Source organism: Zonotrichia albicollis, chromosome Z (assembly GCF_047830755.1).
Source record: "Zonotrichia albicollis isolate bZonAlb1 chromosome Z, bZonAlb1.hap1, whole genome shotgun sequence".
NCBI classification, from domain to species: Eukaryota; Metazoa; Chordata; class Aves; order Passeriformes; family Passerellidae; genus Zonotrichia; species Zonotrichia albicollis.
The window spans coordinates 35,813,749-35,829,382 of NC_133860.1; the positions used below are offsets into that span (position 1 = coordinate 35,813,749).

Here is a 15,634-nt window from a genome sequence, read left to right on the forward strand (position 1 = left end):
ATAGCTGAAAATTACAATCGGAGCTGGAGAAATTTATCTAAAAACTAAAAATAACCTTAGAATTTTGCATTGTGGTAAGTAGTCAGTAAGCTGTCTAGCCAGGCGCCTGCTAGATTCTTGTATTAGAAGTTGTAATTGAAGTCTGCTGTTTTTTTAAAAACTCAGCAGTCATGTTTGGACCGGAAGGTAAAAGTGACTTGTGAAACAAAAGTGTAGGAAGGAGTTCAAACTAGACAATCAGAATGTATTCCTTTGGTCAGTTACAGTGCATTATTTATGTTCTGTGAGAACAGTTGTGGCAATTGTAATTCCCAGTATGACTGGGAGTATTTGCACTTGCTCCATGTTTTTGGTTGTTTGTTTGTTTGTTTGTTTGTTGTGATTTTTTGTAAAGGAGATGTATTTTTGTGTCTCTGCTTTATTAATAACTTGTTTTGTGGGACAAACATCTCCTGTTCTGCCTCTTCTTTAAAAATTAACTGTGAGAGGAATTAATTCATCTCAAGGATAAATTAATATGGAAGTAGCTTGATGCATTTATAGTTACAGTCACATCAACTTTCTGAAAATTCTTGAAATCTCTGAAGATAGACTGTTCCTACTGAGAGTATATTGCTAGATAAAGTAATTGATAAAATATCTGATACATATTTTGGTCAGGAGCATACTTTGTGTTTGCCTCCTAGCTGTAAATATTGGCAGCTAGTTAAAATTGTGAAGAGTTATATTAAGATAAAGGACCATTTTTGTACTATATATGTTAGTATTAACCATGCTTTTGCCTTCACTTGATTGATTGTAAACAAATAATTAGATAGTTTTCTAAATATGAGGAAAGTTAATCAGTAAGGTTCATTTGCAGGTTCTTTATGCTTTTCTTCAGCTTTGTAGACTAATAGCCCCTGTCTTGCTACAGTGGTTAGGTTATAGATGCAACAGGGGTATCTAATGAACATGTGACTGATCCTTAATATTCTCTTGGGGAGATCATAGTCCATTGACACACTGTAAACTGCACCTTTCAAGCAAATTCCTGTTCTTTGAAAACCTTTGGAACCCTTTGGTCAAATGGCAGAGTGTCTGCAAAGATGCAGGAATTTTTAAAACATTCATGAAAGGTCATAACCCAGAACAACAGGCTCATGCAAAATGTCTGAAGCATGTGGTTAATTCCTTATTCCGTTGTGTTAAAAGTTGAAAACACAGAAAGAGAAAGCAGAAGTTTGTAGTTACTTGAAACAGAAATCAGATTACGTGGTTGCTGATAGCTTAGAATAGGATCTCAAGATGTAAATACCTGTTTCAGCCAAATGCACATGTGCCTTTAACCCTTATAGCAGCAGCGGGCAGCAAGAAAGAGAAGCTTAAGGAATTAGGTATTTTATTTTGTCTCTGTTTTACACTTCCCCTCTCTGAAATGCATGCTTGGAGGTTAGCCTGCAGAAGGGTGGTGATTCCCTCATGCCATCAGCTGCAGGTAATCTATGGTGTTAATCAGGCAGCTAGTGTGAAATGCAAGGGGAGTGATTATGCTATCACACACAATACAGTCAGCATGAAGCACTTGTCATGACCAATACATCAAAGTTTAATTCACTAATAGAATGAATTAGTGCAAAATGAAGCAGCACTGTTCTCCAAAAAACACCACACCAAACAAAACCTTTTTCTCTGAAGGCTAAATATTGAAACCAGAATGCACTAAGGCATGTTTGTGAATAAAATTGCAACTTGGGTGCAACTGAGTGCTGAGAGTAGTTTTCCTTGGTGTTCTGATTGAAGAGGGAATAGTCCTGAAGCACTTTGCCTGTCTTTGCCATTCTGTAAAGGCAACTGTTTAATTGGAGCAGTCTCCAGTGGGACTTGTGATTATGCTTTGTTCTGGTGGAGATCTCTCTGTCCCTGGAGAAGGGCAATGGCTTTGCCTGTTATTCTGAAGGCACTTGTCCTTGTCATTCAGAAGCAATAAACACCACACAGTACCTTCTTTGAGGTTTCCAAGTGGCTGTCCCAGTGAAAGTGGGTATGTGTTTAAAATACAGATGGAAACCACTTTAAAGTCCTTTGCTGACACTTATACTTCAAAGCATTCATAGGTTCTGTCTGCTAGTATTGTTTTTCTTCTGGCACTTTCAATGCTGGGAGATTATGCTTTTGTAATAGAATTGATTAGTCTCAAGTGGGGCACAGTGGCAAGTGTGCAGCAGGTGTTGAAGCTGTCTTGTCTCTTGGGCAGAGGGAGTGATCTTGATTACCTGGCTACATTTTCTTTGAAATGGTCAAATACTACTCCTGTAGCTTCTTTTTTAAGATGAAGTTGTGCATTAATGGAAAGAGCAAAGAAATGTTACAGCACCTGTTTCTTGAATATTTTAATTTTGGAAATGCACTGTATACTTGATCTGAAGTATATAAAATGTATAATTCCAAAGCAAAGGCCAAGTCCTAGCAATTGATTACACAGGTGTTGTGAATGAGGAAATGCTGACCCAAGCTCAGCTGTACAGCAATCCTGACAAAGATAGCATGATGTTTTTTGGAAAAGCAGAATGTAATCAAACAGATGAACAGAATAGTGTGCTGGGTCCTCAGTATAGCTTCATGTATATGTGTGTACACAGGATGTGTATCCTGTGTAGTTATCCTACTGTTCTATACTACATCTACTTTTACAGTGACTTAAAGCTCTTAGCATTTTTTCAATTTGCGTATTTAAATCCTGATCAATGTAAATGCATGCTGACCCCTAAATTCAAAGATATGGATGTCTCCAGAGAAACATAAAAGTACTGATATTCCCTTGTATGTGCAAGGAAGGCCTGCATGTAAATTTTTCCTTTTTTTTTTTTTTTTTTGGTCGTGTGATGAACACTAAAGATGAATGATAATTATGCATTTTCAAAAGGAGGTCTGTCTGAACCAAAGGTCTGTTTTGGCAAAGCTGCCTTTTTTCAGAGATTAGTGTTGAATCAAAATAGGCAATTCCTCACTGCAATGTGACAGCTCTAATACCCTTTCTCTTGTGAAATAAGCATCAAATTGCAGTTGCAACATGGCATATTTTCCAAATATTTTCTGGGGAAAACTTCTTGTATATTGAATTGTGTTTGTTTTGGCATAGTGCTGTGGAGAGTTTTGTACTGAAAAGACATAGGATAGAGTCCAGGAATTTAAACAAGAACTTCAGTTGTGTTCTAGTAGTGTGAAGTTTGGGGTGGGGGGAAGATGTGTCAGCATTCTGAGAACCAGTAAGGAAAAAAATCTGGGGAAAAGGAGATAGGAATGAGAGAGAGCTATGTTAGAGAGAGAGGCAGCCTGTAAACACAAATATTTTCTCTGGGGCTTTGGTGTCTCTTTTTAAAAAGTGTTATTATTTAATGAGACTTTTGTTCATATTGTAGTTTGCATTGGTGACATCATTAAATGTAATCAAACATGTAAACTTAAGAATGTATTTTGGAATGCATTCCAATTTCTTTGGAGCATGAACTGTTGCCAACAGCAGGTTTTAGGCTGAAGTCACTAGAAATTGATTTCGATACCTTTCTTGCAGATTATGAGTACCTGGCCTTCATTTTATCCATTGGCCGTTTCTGTACTAAAGGGCGAACAATATCAGCAGTTTCCACAAATGGGAACCATCAGGCAGAAATAGAAACTCTCTTGTTTGAGACTAGGGTACACCTTCAGGTTGGTGTTGACATTTCACGGCTAGTTCGAGGGGGCTTCCACTGAGCAGCATCAGAGTCAAATAAGAATATCCTCCTCCAGGCTCCTGCCACTTGACATATGATAAAGTCTGGGCACAAGTGAACATTTCAGATTCTTCAGCGTGGGGAGCAGGGCGGGAATCAGTGAATTGAAAAAGCCAGAATGGAGCACATGTCAGGGGAGGGGGAAGGTGTTTAGGAAGCAGAAGTAGGAAGAGATATGAATAGAGGTAAATGCATACACCTGGGGCAGGGATGGAGAGAGGAGAGAAGGAAAAAAAAAATACACCAAAACAAACCTCACTAAAACCCAAACTAACCAAAAAGACCTAGAAATCCAAATAGATTGAAGAGTCTGGGGTCAGTGGCATTGTGCATCCTTCTTGCAGGTGATACACTTTGTAGTGCTACAGGAGCTCTTCCTATTCCCTTTTTTTCTTGTGAGTTTTGTCTCATCGTCCTCTTCCTGCAGGGAATCAACAGCCATGTAAGCTGTTTGAGATCTCACATGTTGCATGCAGCTTTCTCTGAAGCCATAGGGAACAGGGTGCAGTTGTGGGTTCTGTTGAAATTTTAAGTGGGTCGTGAGGAGTTTATTGGAAGTACACTCGTTCTTTACATGAAAATTGCCTGAGCTTCAGAGACGATGACTACTAACAAGCCTAACTGGATTCGTAGTTGACACAGTTTCCCACGTGAAACTACGATATTTTAAAAGCATGTTAATACCTTGGGTTATCTTGCCCTCTCCTTACAGATGTACCACATGTGTTGTGCAGATTCCTTAGGAGGCTGGTCAGTTGTCTTGCCTCTAGGGGTGTTCCTCAGATGTAGAGAAAAAAAAGGTCACTTATTCTGTAGGGGTATGATGCAGTACAGTGGTGTGTGTTCTGCCTTGATGGATGATTGAAATACTTACTGAGTGGATTTAAGATATTCCACATTGCTTTTACTTCAGTCTGACTACACTGGGATTGTGGTTACAAAGTATTACATTGGTGGGTTTTTGGGGGTTTTGGATTCTTTGTTGTTTTTTGGTTTGTTTTGGTTTTTTGTTTTGGTTTTTGTTTGGTTGTTCTTTGGGGTTTTTTTTTTTTTTTGTTGTTTTTGGGGTGGTTTGTTTTTTTTTTTTTTTTTGTTAGATGCTGAGAGGTACAGTGTTATGCCTTCAAGGGATACTTGATTTTGAAAATAAAAAAGCAAGCCCACAACTGTTCTCTCCAAGGCTTTCTGTTGTGCTGCATCTTGTGTTTTGTTTTACAGATAGCAAGAAATGCATACATTTTGTCTTGGGCAGTACTGAATCATTGATGCTTAATAATAAGAACCAGTTGTAATTTGACTCCTTTTGGAGAGTGAAGTGTGCTGGCAAGTGTGTTTAAAGAAAATAATATGTTAAAATAAAAAAGTAAGTTTTTAAAAGTGGTATTGGCCTTATTCACACCCATGGCAAGTTTCAGGCACTTCCTGAACCCAGAACACTTGCTGTACTATAATCCACTGTGCAGTAATAAACTGCAGTAGTTTAGTATCTCTCTGGTGTTTTGAATAGTAACATATTGTATTTTGTTTTTATTTTCATTTTTTTTTATATTGCTTCCCCTAATATGTTAGTGTCGAATTGCAGGAGGCTTAACCTTAAGAATCATGCTTTGTTTCCATTGATTTCTGTGCTGGGGCCTACCTGAGTTACTTTAGGAATGAATGTGATGCAGTGCCCTGTGCCCTGGGTATTGATTTTGCATTTTTATTTAGCAAAAGGATCCCAGAATGGGGGATATTTATTATCCTAGAAGGACCAGCTTCATTTTTATTCTTTGGCTTTTTTTCCAGCCTATCATGAACATTGTATAGTCTAAGCATTTTCTTGTGATCTCTTTTAGTGTATAAGGCACGTCCTTAGTGAGCAGATGAAGTGTTGCTAAAGAGTACTTTCAGATGTCTTCATGGTTCTGTCAAAGTTCAAGCTGGTGAAGGGACAGCTGATTTAGAGAAAAACCTTTCCATTTGAAAGGTTTGCTTCTAGACATCCAGATGCATTTATGCCTGCTGTGCTAGATACAGTCTCAGGGAGCAGTTTATGAAATGGTGATATGTGATATGTCAGCACAAATTAGCCTTTCCTTAGAACTCCCTAAACAGAAAATGTAAAACAAATTTTCTAGAGTAACCAAATTACTGAAGTAATTGGTATAAAAACGTCTATTCCTACCACACTGCACAAAACTAGTGTGTTGTACTGGTTATCTGAGACCCAGATGCATTTGGGAATAAATTACATGAGTACTTCTGATGGGTTCTGAGTGTGAAGATATATGTTTGCAACATGCTTGTCGTACTAATATGTGTCTTTGGTGTAATGTGAAGTTGAAGGATACTGATAGTTCTCATTAATATGAAACAACATTCACTTCTGATACAAGAATTAGAAGAAAAACTTTGTTAATGTAACTTCTGTAACATCTTTTTTGCCTTTGACTGATGTTCCTTCCTGTCTGATGAGCCATACACTGGGAACTCTGGATTTCTAATATAAAAGACCTACTAATTAATGCCTTTTAATTGAGAAGGCTGGCTTGGAACCGTCTTTCAGCTGCTTCAGATTGGCCGCGCCAGCCCAAGATCCTCTGTCAGGAGTTCAGTCTGTGCGGTGTTAAGCATAGCTGGGAAGCAAGCAGAGTAACCTTTGAGTGGAGGAAAAGTCTGTGCTGTAGAAGTTTGCAATTAGTCATTGGCTGCTGCATGTTTTAATAGAAAACATAATTTAGCACTTTTTTTAAAATCAGGTGCTCTGTGGATGTGTATAGTCTTAAATCCCCACTGCAAGTTGGAGCAGAAGTCCAGTTGGCTAAAACAGCTGAAAAAATGGAACAGTGTGGATGTTTGTCCCTGGGAAGATGGAAACCATGGAAACGAGCTGCCCAATTTAACCAATGCTTTGCCTCAGGGTGCAAATGCTAACCAAGGTGAGCCTAAATGTATACACCGACTGCAACATATAACTTCTATCTTGTACACTCTAGCTTTGCAGAATTCAGCCCTTTTTCCTGGTACAAGTAACTTTCTTGTTGAGGACTGACCAGCGAAAATCTGTTGTACCAATGCTATCTTTGCAGAAGAACAAATATGTGGTTTTTGTTATGCTGGGGCTGTAACACTTTCAGAGCAGGTATTTTTGTTTTGTTAGGTCCTCTAACTCTTCATTTGATACTTCTAAATATTTTTGCATGAAAATTGGATGTCCTTCAAGTGTGTTGTGTAAAAGCCTGGTGTTTTTTGCTTGACTGTACTCTAGTATTCCTTCTGCTATTGGGGTTTTTATTTTGTTTGCAGTTACAAAGCCTTGATAGCTGTTTAAAGAGGGATCTTTTTTAAACTACATGAAACTTGTACGTGAGAAACTGAGGCATCTGTTTGTAGGATGTGCTCTGTATGAGCCGTCTGCATTACTAGGTGTGTGTGGAGGGTGCAGCTGCAGTGCTGCCATCTTGGGGAGGTGTCTTTGTACTCCGTATCATGCTTTCTAATCTCAGGTGTGATTATCACTCTGACAGAAGCTTTGTACGGTCATCTTCAGACAAAGATGACTACTAATAACTAGGCAAAGTGCAGGGTGTTTTTGCAGGTAAAACTGCTCATAGTCCTCAAACATTCTGCATACAATGGCAATAAAGTTACGATTAAATTTCTTGGTAGGTGTCAGATCTGCGCTTCGTCGGGTTTATTGTTTTTCCTTTTTCTTGGAAGATCACCTGTGCTTGGTTCATTATTAAATTTCACAGCTAGCCAAGAAGATAAGTTCTTTCAACAAAAGACCCTTTAGGTATTTTGCTTGCTCATCATGTTCAGACCAGCCTGGACATGCTGCTGATAACTCTGACATGGCGTCTGAGCATTGATGGATGCAGTGTTGTGTCGAAAGAAAAATTTTGCCATAGAAAAATGTCCAGTGAGGATTATGTCAGCTCTATGGCTTCAGGACCTCATTCATTAATAATATTTGTTTATGTTCATGACGAACGAAGTTATACAAGTGCTCAAAGTTAGTGTCACTTCACAGAAAGAAAAACTACAAAACTTTGATGAATTTATCCCTCCTTTTGGCGATTGTGGTCATAAGGAGAGACACTGGGGATGCTCGAGTGCCATATACATCCTAGTTTGCACTTGCTGTTGAATGTCCTTCACCTCTAGCAGTTCTCTGTGTAGAGTCCTGTCTGCCATCAGCTGTGCTGGTTTCTGTATCTCTCTCTGAATGCAAGATGAATGGCACACACGTTGTCTGAGCTCTTGGGTAATAATAGGATGTGAAATGTCATCTGCGGGCTGCTTGGTGGAGAGAGGGCAAGGCAGACTGCCATTGGCTGGGGGTTGGTGAATTTGCAGAAGACAGGAACACTGAATGACTGATTCATGTATGAATGAGTAAAAGCTGATGCAGCTTTCTAAACCTGTGAAAATGACAGATTCATCGAACAGGCCACATCGGACAGTCTTTACTCGAGCCATTGAGGCGTGTGATCTGCACTGGCAGGACAGCCACTTACAGCACATTATCAGCAGTGACCTGTACACCAACTGCTGTTACCATGACGACACTGAAAACTTGCTCTTTGACTCTCAGGGGTGGCCCCTCTGGCATGGTAAGTGGCTAAACCGGAAAGATGTTTCCATGACTTGGTGCTTTGTTAATTTTTTATGGCATTATTTTGAGGGGGGAGGTGGTGGGGAGATGGATGAAAAGCCTGGCAAAAAGAACAGAGGCTCCCTTGAAATGTAGTAGTCAGAAGTAGTCCTTTAAGTCTCTCTTGCATAGTTTTAAAGACAAAACAAAACAGAAAAAATTGAAACAAAAAAAGCCTTTTTGAGTAACGTAGCAAAACAGGCCATTGCATTTATGGAGGCATTGCTAATCTTCAGTTACTTTTTCTGCTTTAGAACATGTTCCTACAGCCTGCGCGAGAGTTGATGCATTACGATCTCATGGATACCCACGAGAAGCACTGAGGCTAGCAATAGCTATTGTTAATACACTAAGGAGGCAGCAGCAGAAACAGCTGGAAATGTTCCGGGCTCAGAAGAAAGGTAAATGTGGGGAAGAGGAGGGCAAAGGGTGTGCAAGTTGATAGTAACACCAGGAAGTTCACATGAGGAAACTGGTTTTGAAACTACAGTGAAAGAGATGGCTTTTAACTCTTCAGTCTGATAGTGGTAAATGTCACATTCTGGATGTCGTAGGTTTTCTGTAAACTTTATTATGAGCTGTGCAGGGCTCTTATCAGCCTTTTCCAATATATATGCCATGATAGGGCCTTTATTCCAGTCAGAGGTTTTGGTTACACAATGAAAATAGTCACTGAGTTTACAGGGTCACTTTGCATTTGGCATGTCAGCTCTCTAATTTTTTTTTCTCTGATCTATAATTTTGCTGAGCATTGTATTATGAAGTGTAAGTCTAGAGGGTACAATGAGGCAAAATCTGAACTACAAAAATTCATCAAATCTGGCAGTGTATTCCAAGAGAATCGCTTATAATGCTTAAAATTTTAGTTTCTCTGTAGAGAGGGGATTGAGGTTTTGTGTGGGCCTTTTGGGCCTTTTTTATTGGCTGTTTGATTGGCTGGGGGTTTTTTTTTGTTTGTTTGTCTGGTCTTTTGTTTTTTTCTAATGCCGTTTTTTATAAAATGTTTTGTGGTATTTCACTGAGCACTGCCATTGGTTTTTTTGAAGGGGTGTGCTCCTTCACATATAGTTTCTGTGGCACGTGATCCTTGCAACCCAAAATAATTCTGCTCTGAACCTTTGTAGTTGGAAGAGGCAGTGGATGAAGAGGGTGGCTTTGTGGTAGAAGAGTGTATGTAGAAAAACTGGAATTACTTTCTCAGCTGCTACACTAATCCTTTCATTCAAATTTTATTTTAGATGTTCTCTGTTATTCTAAACTGTGTGTATCCTCATGCACTGTAGTCAGAAATACCAGTGTGAAATTATATGTGTAAATTTTTTAAGTATGTGTTCAGATGTTTTCCCAGAAATGAGCATTTAGAAGATAATATATATGCACCTAGCTGATAAAAAATTTAGCTGCAGTTCCTATGTGCCTTTGTATTTTTTTCACACAGAAAAATGGAGTAAGTGTTTTTTTTAAATTTTTTTTTTTTGTTAAGAAGGGAGGTGTCTGTTTCAGTGTGTGTGTGTTCATACCACTGGCAGGTGTGAGAAATCTGTTGCAAGTGTGCTGGTTGTAATAGTGCTCCTTTTCATTCCCAGTTGCCTGGTGCAGCATGTAGACATTCAGTACCCCTGTTAAATTCCTTTCCTGTTTCTGTAGCTATCACCTAATATTCTATTATCATTTTAACAAAGTGCATGAAATGTGATCCATCCTGCCTTGAAACAAAGTAGTTTGTGGTTTCTGTGTTATCTCTCCCTGCTTTTTTACTTTTTAATTTCATGGGGAATTTTTTAAAGACGCTTTTAATACCATAAAGTTTGCTGGTCTCTATAACCAGAAGCAAACTGCAGCTACAGCCCAGCTTTAGGCATTTTGTTCAGCAAACACTCCATGGTTCTGCTTGGCTTTTATGTGGCTGATCTGATGTCCATGGAACCCCTTGTGTGATTTTAAGTTAAATGTCTCTGACAAGATGATTGAAGCCTTTGGTTGGCATGACACAAGAGAAGCTCATAAGTAGGCACAACAGAATAAACAGAACAAAGTGAATCAGTAAGAAGTCACACTGATGAATCCTTCTTGGTAATATTCCTTACTTCTGCCTATTGTCTTTATTATTTGTTAGGTAATGGAATGATTTACATGAGTTTTTCATATTACGTACCGATGGATTCTTTAAAAAAACCTTTACCATCCTGACAGTCTGTCTGTGTTTCATTTTGTAGCCCCCACACATTTAAATAGCAGAAAGCAGGACTTAAAAATTTAATGTTTATGGTTACTCAGATATATGATGCTTTGTGAACAATAGATAGTGAAGGGAGGTACAAGTTAATGTGTGACAGGCAGAGGAGCAGAGCAGCCATAATGGCTTGTGTACAGTTTTTAGGGAGTAGTCAATAATGCATCTGATCTCTCATCGTTTACTTGTGTCTGTATGTCTGGGAGGAAGAAAGCTGGGAGTGTCAAAGGGAAGTTGTTCCCATATGACGTGAATTTGGGGAATAGCTAATACCTTTTACCACAATCACACTTCCTCCAATTCATTGCACTTTATGTTTTTTTCTGTGCTCTAACCAAGTAAGAAATTGGGAATGGGCTACAGAAAAATACTGATGAAGGTATTTGTGGACTAAAATCTTAAAATGACCAAAAATGCACTTGATCCTATGAAAAGACAATTATTTCTTGTATATATCATTTAAACATTTTTTGGTGTTTTTTTTGAGTAACTGTCATCCTGAGTTTAGTGCAGAGAGAGAGAGGTGCTGTATAAGCTCATAATTTATTTTCATTTATTTTAGTTTCATCAGATTAACTTAAAAATGTAAAAAGGGTACTGTGTCTTTTTGGGTGAGCAAATTGTAAATATTTTACCAAAAAATTCCTTGTAATTCTTGAAGCAGACATTTTCAGAAGAGTTCTTGTAGTACGAAGGAAGAGATTTCAAAAGACATTGCCATCGAAATTTTGGACCTATAATGTGCTTTGCTAGTGCTCAAAAAGTTTGGCTTTCATTCTTTCTCTTTTCTTATTCCTCATTTACATATTCACTAAGGGCAGTGAATTCACCCCGAAAGATACTATTTTCTCTTTCTATGCAGAAGCTACTGGAAATGCTTTGAATTCTGTACTGAGAGCATTTTAAGCAGTTTCACTTGTGTAATTGTTTTGATGGGCTTACATGAGCTCTCTTTCCCTCCCTCCCTTGTCTCTGTGTCTTTTTGCCACAGATCTTCTCCACAGGGGAGTAACCTCAATAACAAATCTTGAAGGCTGGGTGGGACACCCTTTGGACCCCATTGGCACCCTTTTTGGTAGCCTGATGGAAGCCTGCAGGGTGGATGATGACAGCTTCCATGGATTCTCCGATTTCACGGGTAAGACCAAGCAAATGCAGCAGTCTGGTACATTTCTTCATTTACTGGAGGTATTTTTCTGTCTTGCCTTTTTGAATCAGTTTCAAAATCACTGTTTCTATAGGATAGGAACTCACATTTGCATAGCTTAGGAAAACGCAATGTGTAAACTAAAAAGCACTTAAAAGTTACCAGTTACTCATTCTTGAAGAAAATTACATGTTTCATGTTTGAAATAAAACCCCATAAGACTTCATAGCAGCAGTCTTCTCCACATACATTGCACTGTTCTTGTTCTGAGAAATTGCAGGAAATCACAGGATCACAGAGTTGTTAAGTTTGGAAGGCACCTCTGGGGATCATCTAGTCCACTTGGTATGCTTGTAGCAGGGTCACCTAGAGCAGCGCATTGCTCAGGTCTGTATCCATTGGGTTTTGAATAACTTCAGGTATGAAGACTATACAACCTTCCAGGGCAACTTCCTGCAGTGTTCATCCATCCTCGTAGTTAAAACGTGTTTTCTTATGCTCAGATGGAATTTCCTGTATTTCAGTTTGTGCCCATTGCCTCTTGTCCTGTCACAGGATACCACTGAGAAGAGTCTGGCACTGTCTTCTTTACATTCTCCCATCAGATATTTATACATTTTGGTAAGATCCTCCTGAGCCTTCTTTTTTCCAGGCTAAATAATCCCAGCTCTCTCACTCTCATTATATGAGAGATGCTGCAGTCCCTTAATCATCTTTGTGTTCCCACACTGGATCTCCTGCAGCATTCCCATGGGCTGGGGAGCCCACAGCTGGACACAGCACTCCAGATGTGGGCTCACTAGTGCTGAGCAAATGGGCAAGATCACCTACCTCAACCTGCTGGCAACACTCCTAAATATAGCCCTGGATGTTATTGGATTTCTTAGCTACGGTGTACATAATATTCCAAAACAATGACAAAACACTTGAAATTGGTAACATATATAGTCTATAAATGGTAGGAGTTGGAAAGTAATGTTGCTATATAAATAAATTATTTAGGATAGGGATAGGATATATACAGCTGTTTCAATTTCAGTAATTGTTCCCTGGATTTTAACTGATTAATTCCTTATTTTCAGTCTCTTTCCACCTTTGGGGTAGCTTCTTAACACTAGTGTGGACAGAAACTGGATTAATTACTTTACCTGAAGCTCTTTTATGTACACATCCACAATCTTCTTGGGGCTTTGCCTCAGAACTCCTTTTATTCAATTAGATTTTCTTCAGTAAATTTCTACTCTCTTACCAGTTCTGGAAAAACTTTCAATTAAAAATTTGGAAATCAGATCCTCTGCTGTTACTAAAAAAGCAAAACAACCCCATGAAATAAAAATAATTGTGTGCTGAAAAGTAACTTCCTTTTGTACATACACGTGCAATCTTCCAAGTGCATTCAGCCTTTCTATTTGTTGCAGTTGCCCATCTCCTTACATCTGACAACTACAACTTTTTGTTCCCAAATTAGACTGTAAAATGCTACAAGCTGAAATAGCATTTTGTCATATGTTGTGTCTGTGAAGTGCCAGATGAATTGATAGCGCTCTTTAAAACAGTTTATGGCTTGGCCTGTGTAGGATTTGCTTGTAATTGTTACTAAAAGTAGGATTTCTAATGTTAACAATATGCATTTTTATCATAAGCACAAGTGTAACAAATTAAAAGCCTGAAAAGAGTGCTAGCAAACAGAGCATATATTAAAGGTGAGGAGGTCCTGCGCCTATTGTGTTTGCACAGTTCTAATGCCTTAAAGTGATATCTACATAGGTGTAAAAGCAGTTCTCCCTTCCTCTTGTGCATCATGGCTTCAAGGAAATAAATTGGTAGGGAAAGAAATTGGAATGGATCTTGCAGTTTTGGCCTCATTAACACAAATCGGGAGGAGCTGCCTTTTTAAAAATTGAAAACCTTTATTTTCACTTGAGTGGATTATTTAAAACCAAATTATTTTTGTGTATTTCTGCTATGTGGAATTAGATGACCTATTTTAGATTGGAGTGCTGTATTTTGAGACTAGCTAATAATTTAAATAATTCTGAAATAGTAATACTAACAATGAAAGCCTTTGTGAATGTGGTGTTGTAGGCACATTTTATGGGTTAAAATTTTATTTTATGGGTTAAAATGGTTTACTGATGTGTTTTTCTTTTTGTGTCACCTCTTACAGAGAACCTGGGGCAATGCAAATCTCTGGAGTACCAGCACCTGCCTGCACACAAGTTCCTAGAAGAAGGGGAATCTTACTTAACACTGGCTGTGGAAGTAGCATTGATAGGGCTGGGACAGCAGCGAATAATGCCAGATGGCTTGTATGCGCAAGAGAAGGTTTGTCGAAATGAGGAGCAGCTTATTTCTAAGCTACAAGAAATTGAATTGGATGATACTCTGGTGAAGATTTTTCGAAAACAAGCAGTCTTCCTATTAGAAGGTAGCTGAATATAGATGCTAACTGCTTCTCTAAACTGTCTGCACTTACATAAGTACACAGAACTAGTGTTCCTTCAGAAAGTGCCTTACATGCTTCAGATGGGTTTTTTTGCTTAGAACTCCATGAAAGTTTTTATCAAGTCTCTTACGAGAATTGTCGTACGTTAGATATCATGTGACTGCAGAGATAAGGCGTATACTGACCTATAAACTTTTTCTTTTAATTTTGAATGCGCTTTGTTCTTTACATTTGTTGCATGTCATAATCTCAATAACCTGATTATATACTCCAGGCTAACTATTATATAACACAGTCATCAGTTATCAGCAATTCCCAGATACCAAAATTCTAAGTATTCCTTGTGTTCTGCGAAAGCAACTATACTGGCAGCTTTATATTGTATTAAAGTTTTGACCACTATGCCAAAGTGAAGAGCTCAGAAAATTCATGAGGCAGAAATGCAACATTTTATTTGTGAAAATAAAGAAGATTACTTGCCTTTGAAGTTTATGTCACAGGTGGAAATTAAAGTATTTGGCTTCAGCTAATGTTGTGGCTTCTGCTCTGGTCTTGTGCCTAAGTTATGACCATGACATGCCATTTGTGTTTTGCAATTAGGCAGTGTTGAAATAACATCTGTTCATGGAAGTGCGTACTTTTGTCTTAACTTTGAAAAAGGCTTAATATGTAGCACTTAAGCATCGTGTTCAGAGAGTCATGTCATGGGTTCCAAGATTGTCTTTCTGGTTTTTGTTCTTTTTGAATGGAAGAAAAAACTTCTGGGGAAAAAATTAGCCAAAGGCATAATCCAGGTTTATGAAGTCTCGGTGAGACACCCAGATTTTGAGTGCATGCACATGGCTTGAAGGGGAATGTGGTACTGTCCTAGGTGAGTTGAGAGATGGCTGCACAACAGTCAGGTTTTACTCTGTTTATGTGATATTAGTCTTTTTAAATGTTGTCTTTTATGGAAGAGGTACAGTATGTTGCTTAGGGTTCCCAGCTTTAAGTGACTGTTTTTGCCTAGATTTGAAGCTGCGGAGAAGCTGCAGCACAGTGAAGGTTTCCATCATGTTGTGTCTGTACTGCTGCTTTGTGGCCTTTGGACAAGAAAAGCTACTGTCTTGATCTAGCTATTAGCATGCAGGATTTCTCTGCATTATAAAATCAGTTTGCTGCATCTGTTTACTGGTAAGGATGCTTTATCAGGAAAAGGCAGGAAAAGACATACTCTCTGACAATTCAGTTTACTGCTTTGATCACTGAAATTCTTTTAATGTTTTCTCAGAGTAGTAAAGAATAGTAGAGTAGTGAAGAATAAAACTGCCTAAAAAATTGCCATTGTGAGCAATGTGCAGCAGTTGTCTTGCATCAGTTTGTGATGAGAAATCTGGCTTTTCTGCAGTAGTTTCAGTGTGTTCCACATTAGGCA

At 38.5% G+C, this 15,634-nt stretch overlaps 1 protein-coding gene across 2 annotated transcripts in view; it reads left to right on the top strand.

The window, feature by feature from the left end:
• Positions 1-15,634, top strand: part of ZSWIM6 (zinc finger SWIM-type containing 6) — a 110,436-nt gene that overhangs the window by 80,705 nt on the left and 14,097 nt on the right. For both annotated transcript variants that reach the window (XM_014268992.3, XM_005489777.4), the window contains 5 exons: positions 6,497-6,676; positions 8,177-8,353; positions 8,649-8,795; positions 11,619-11,765; positions 13,942-14,202. In XM_014268992.3, the coding sequence (XP_014124467.1) occupies positions 6,497-6,676; positions 8,177-8,353; positions 8,649-8,795; positions 11,619-11,765; positions 13,942-14,202 (912 nt within the window). The remainder of the gene's footprint in view (positions 1-6,496; positions 6,677-8,176; positions 8,354-8,648; positions 8,796-11,618; positions 11,766-13,941; positions 14,203-15,634) is intronic.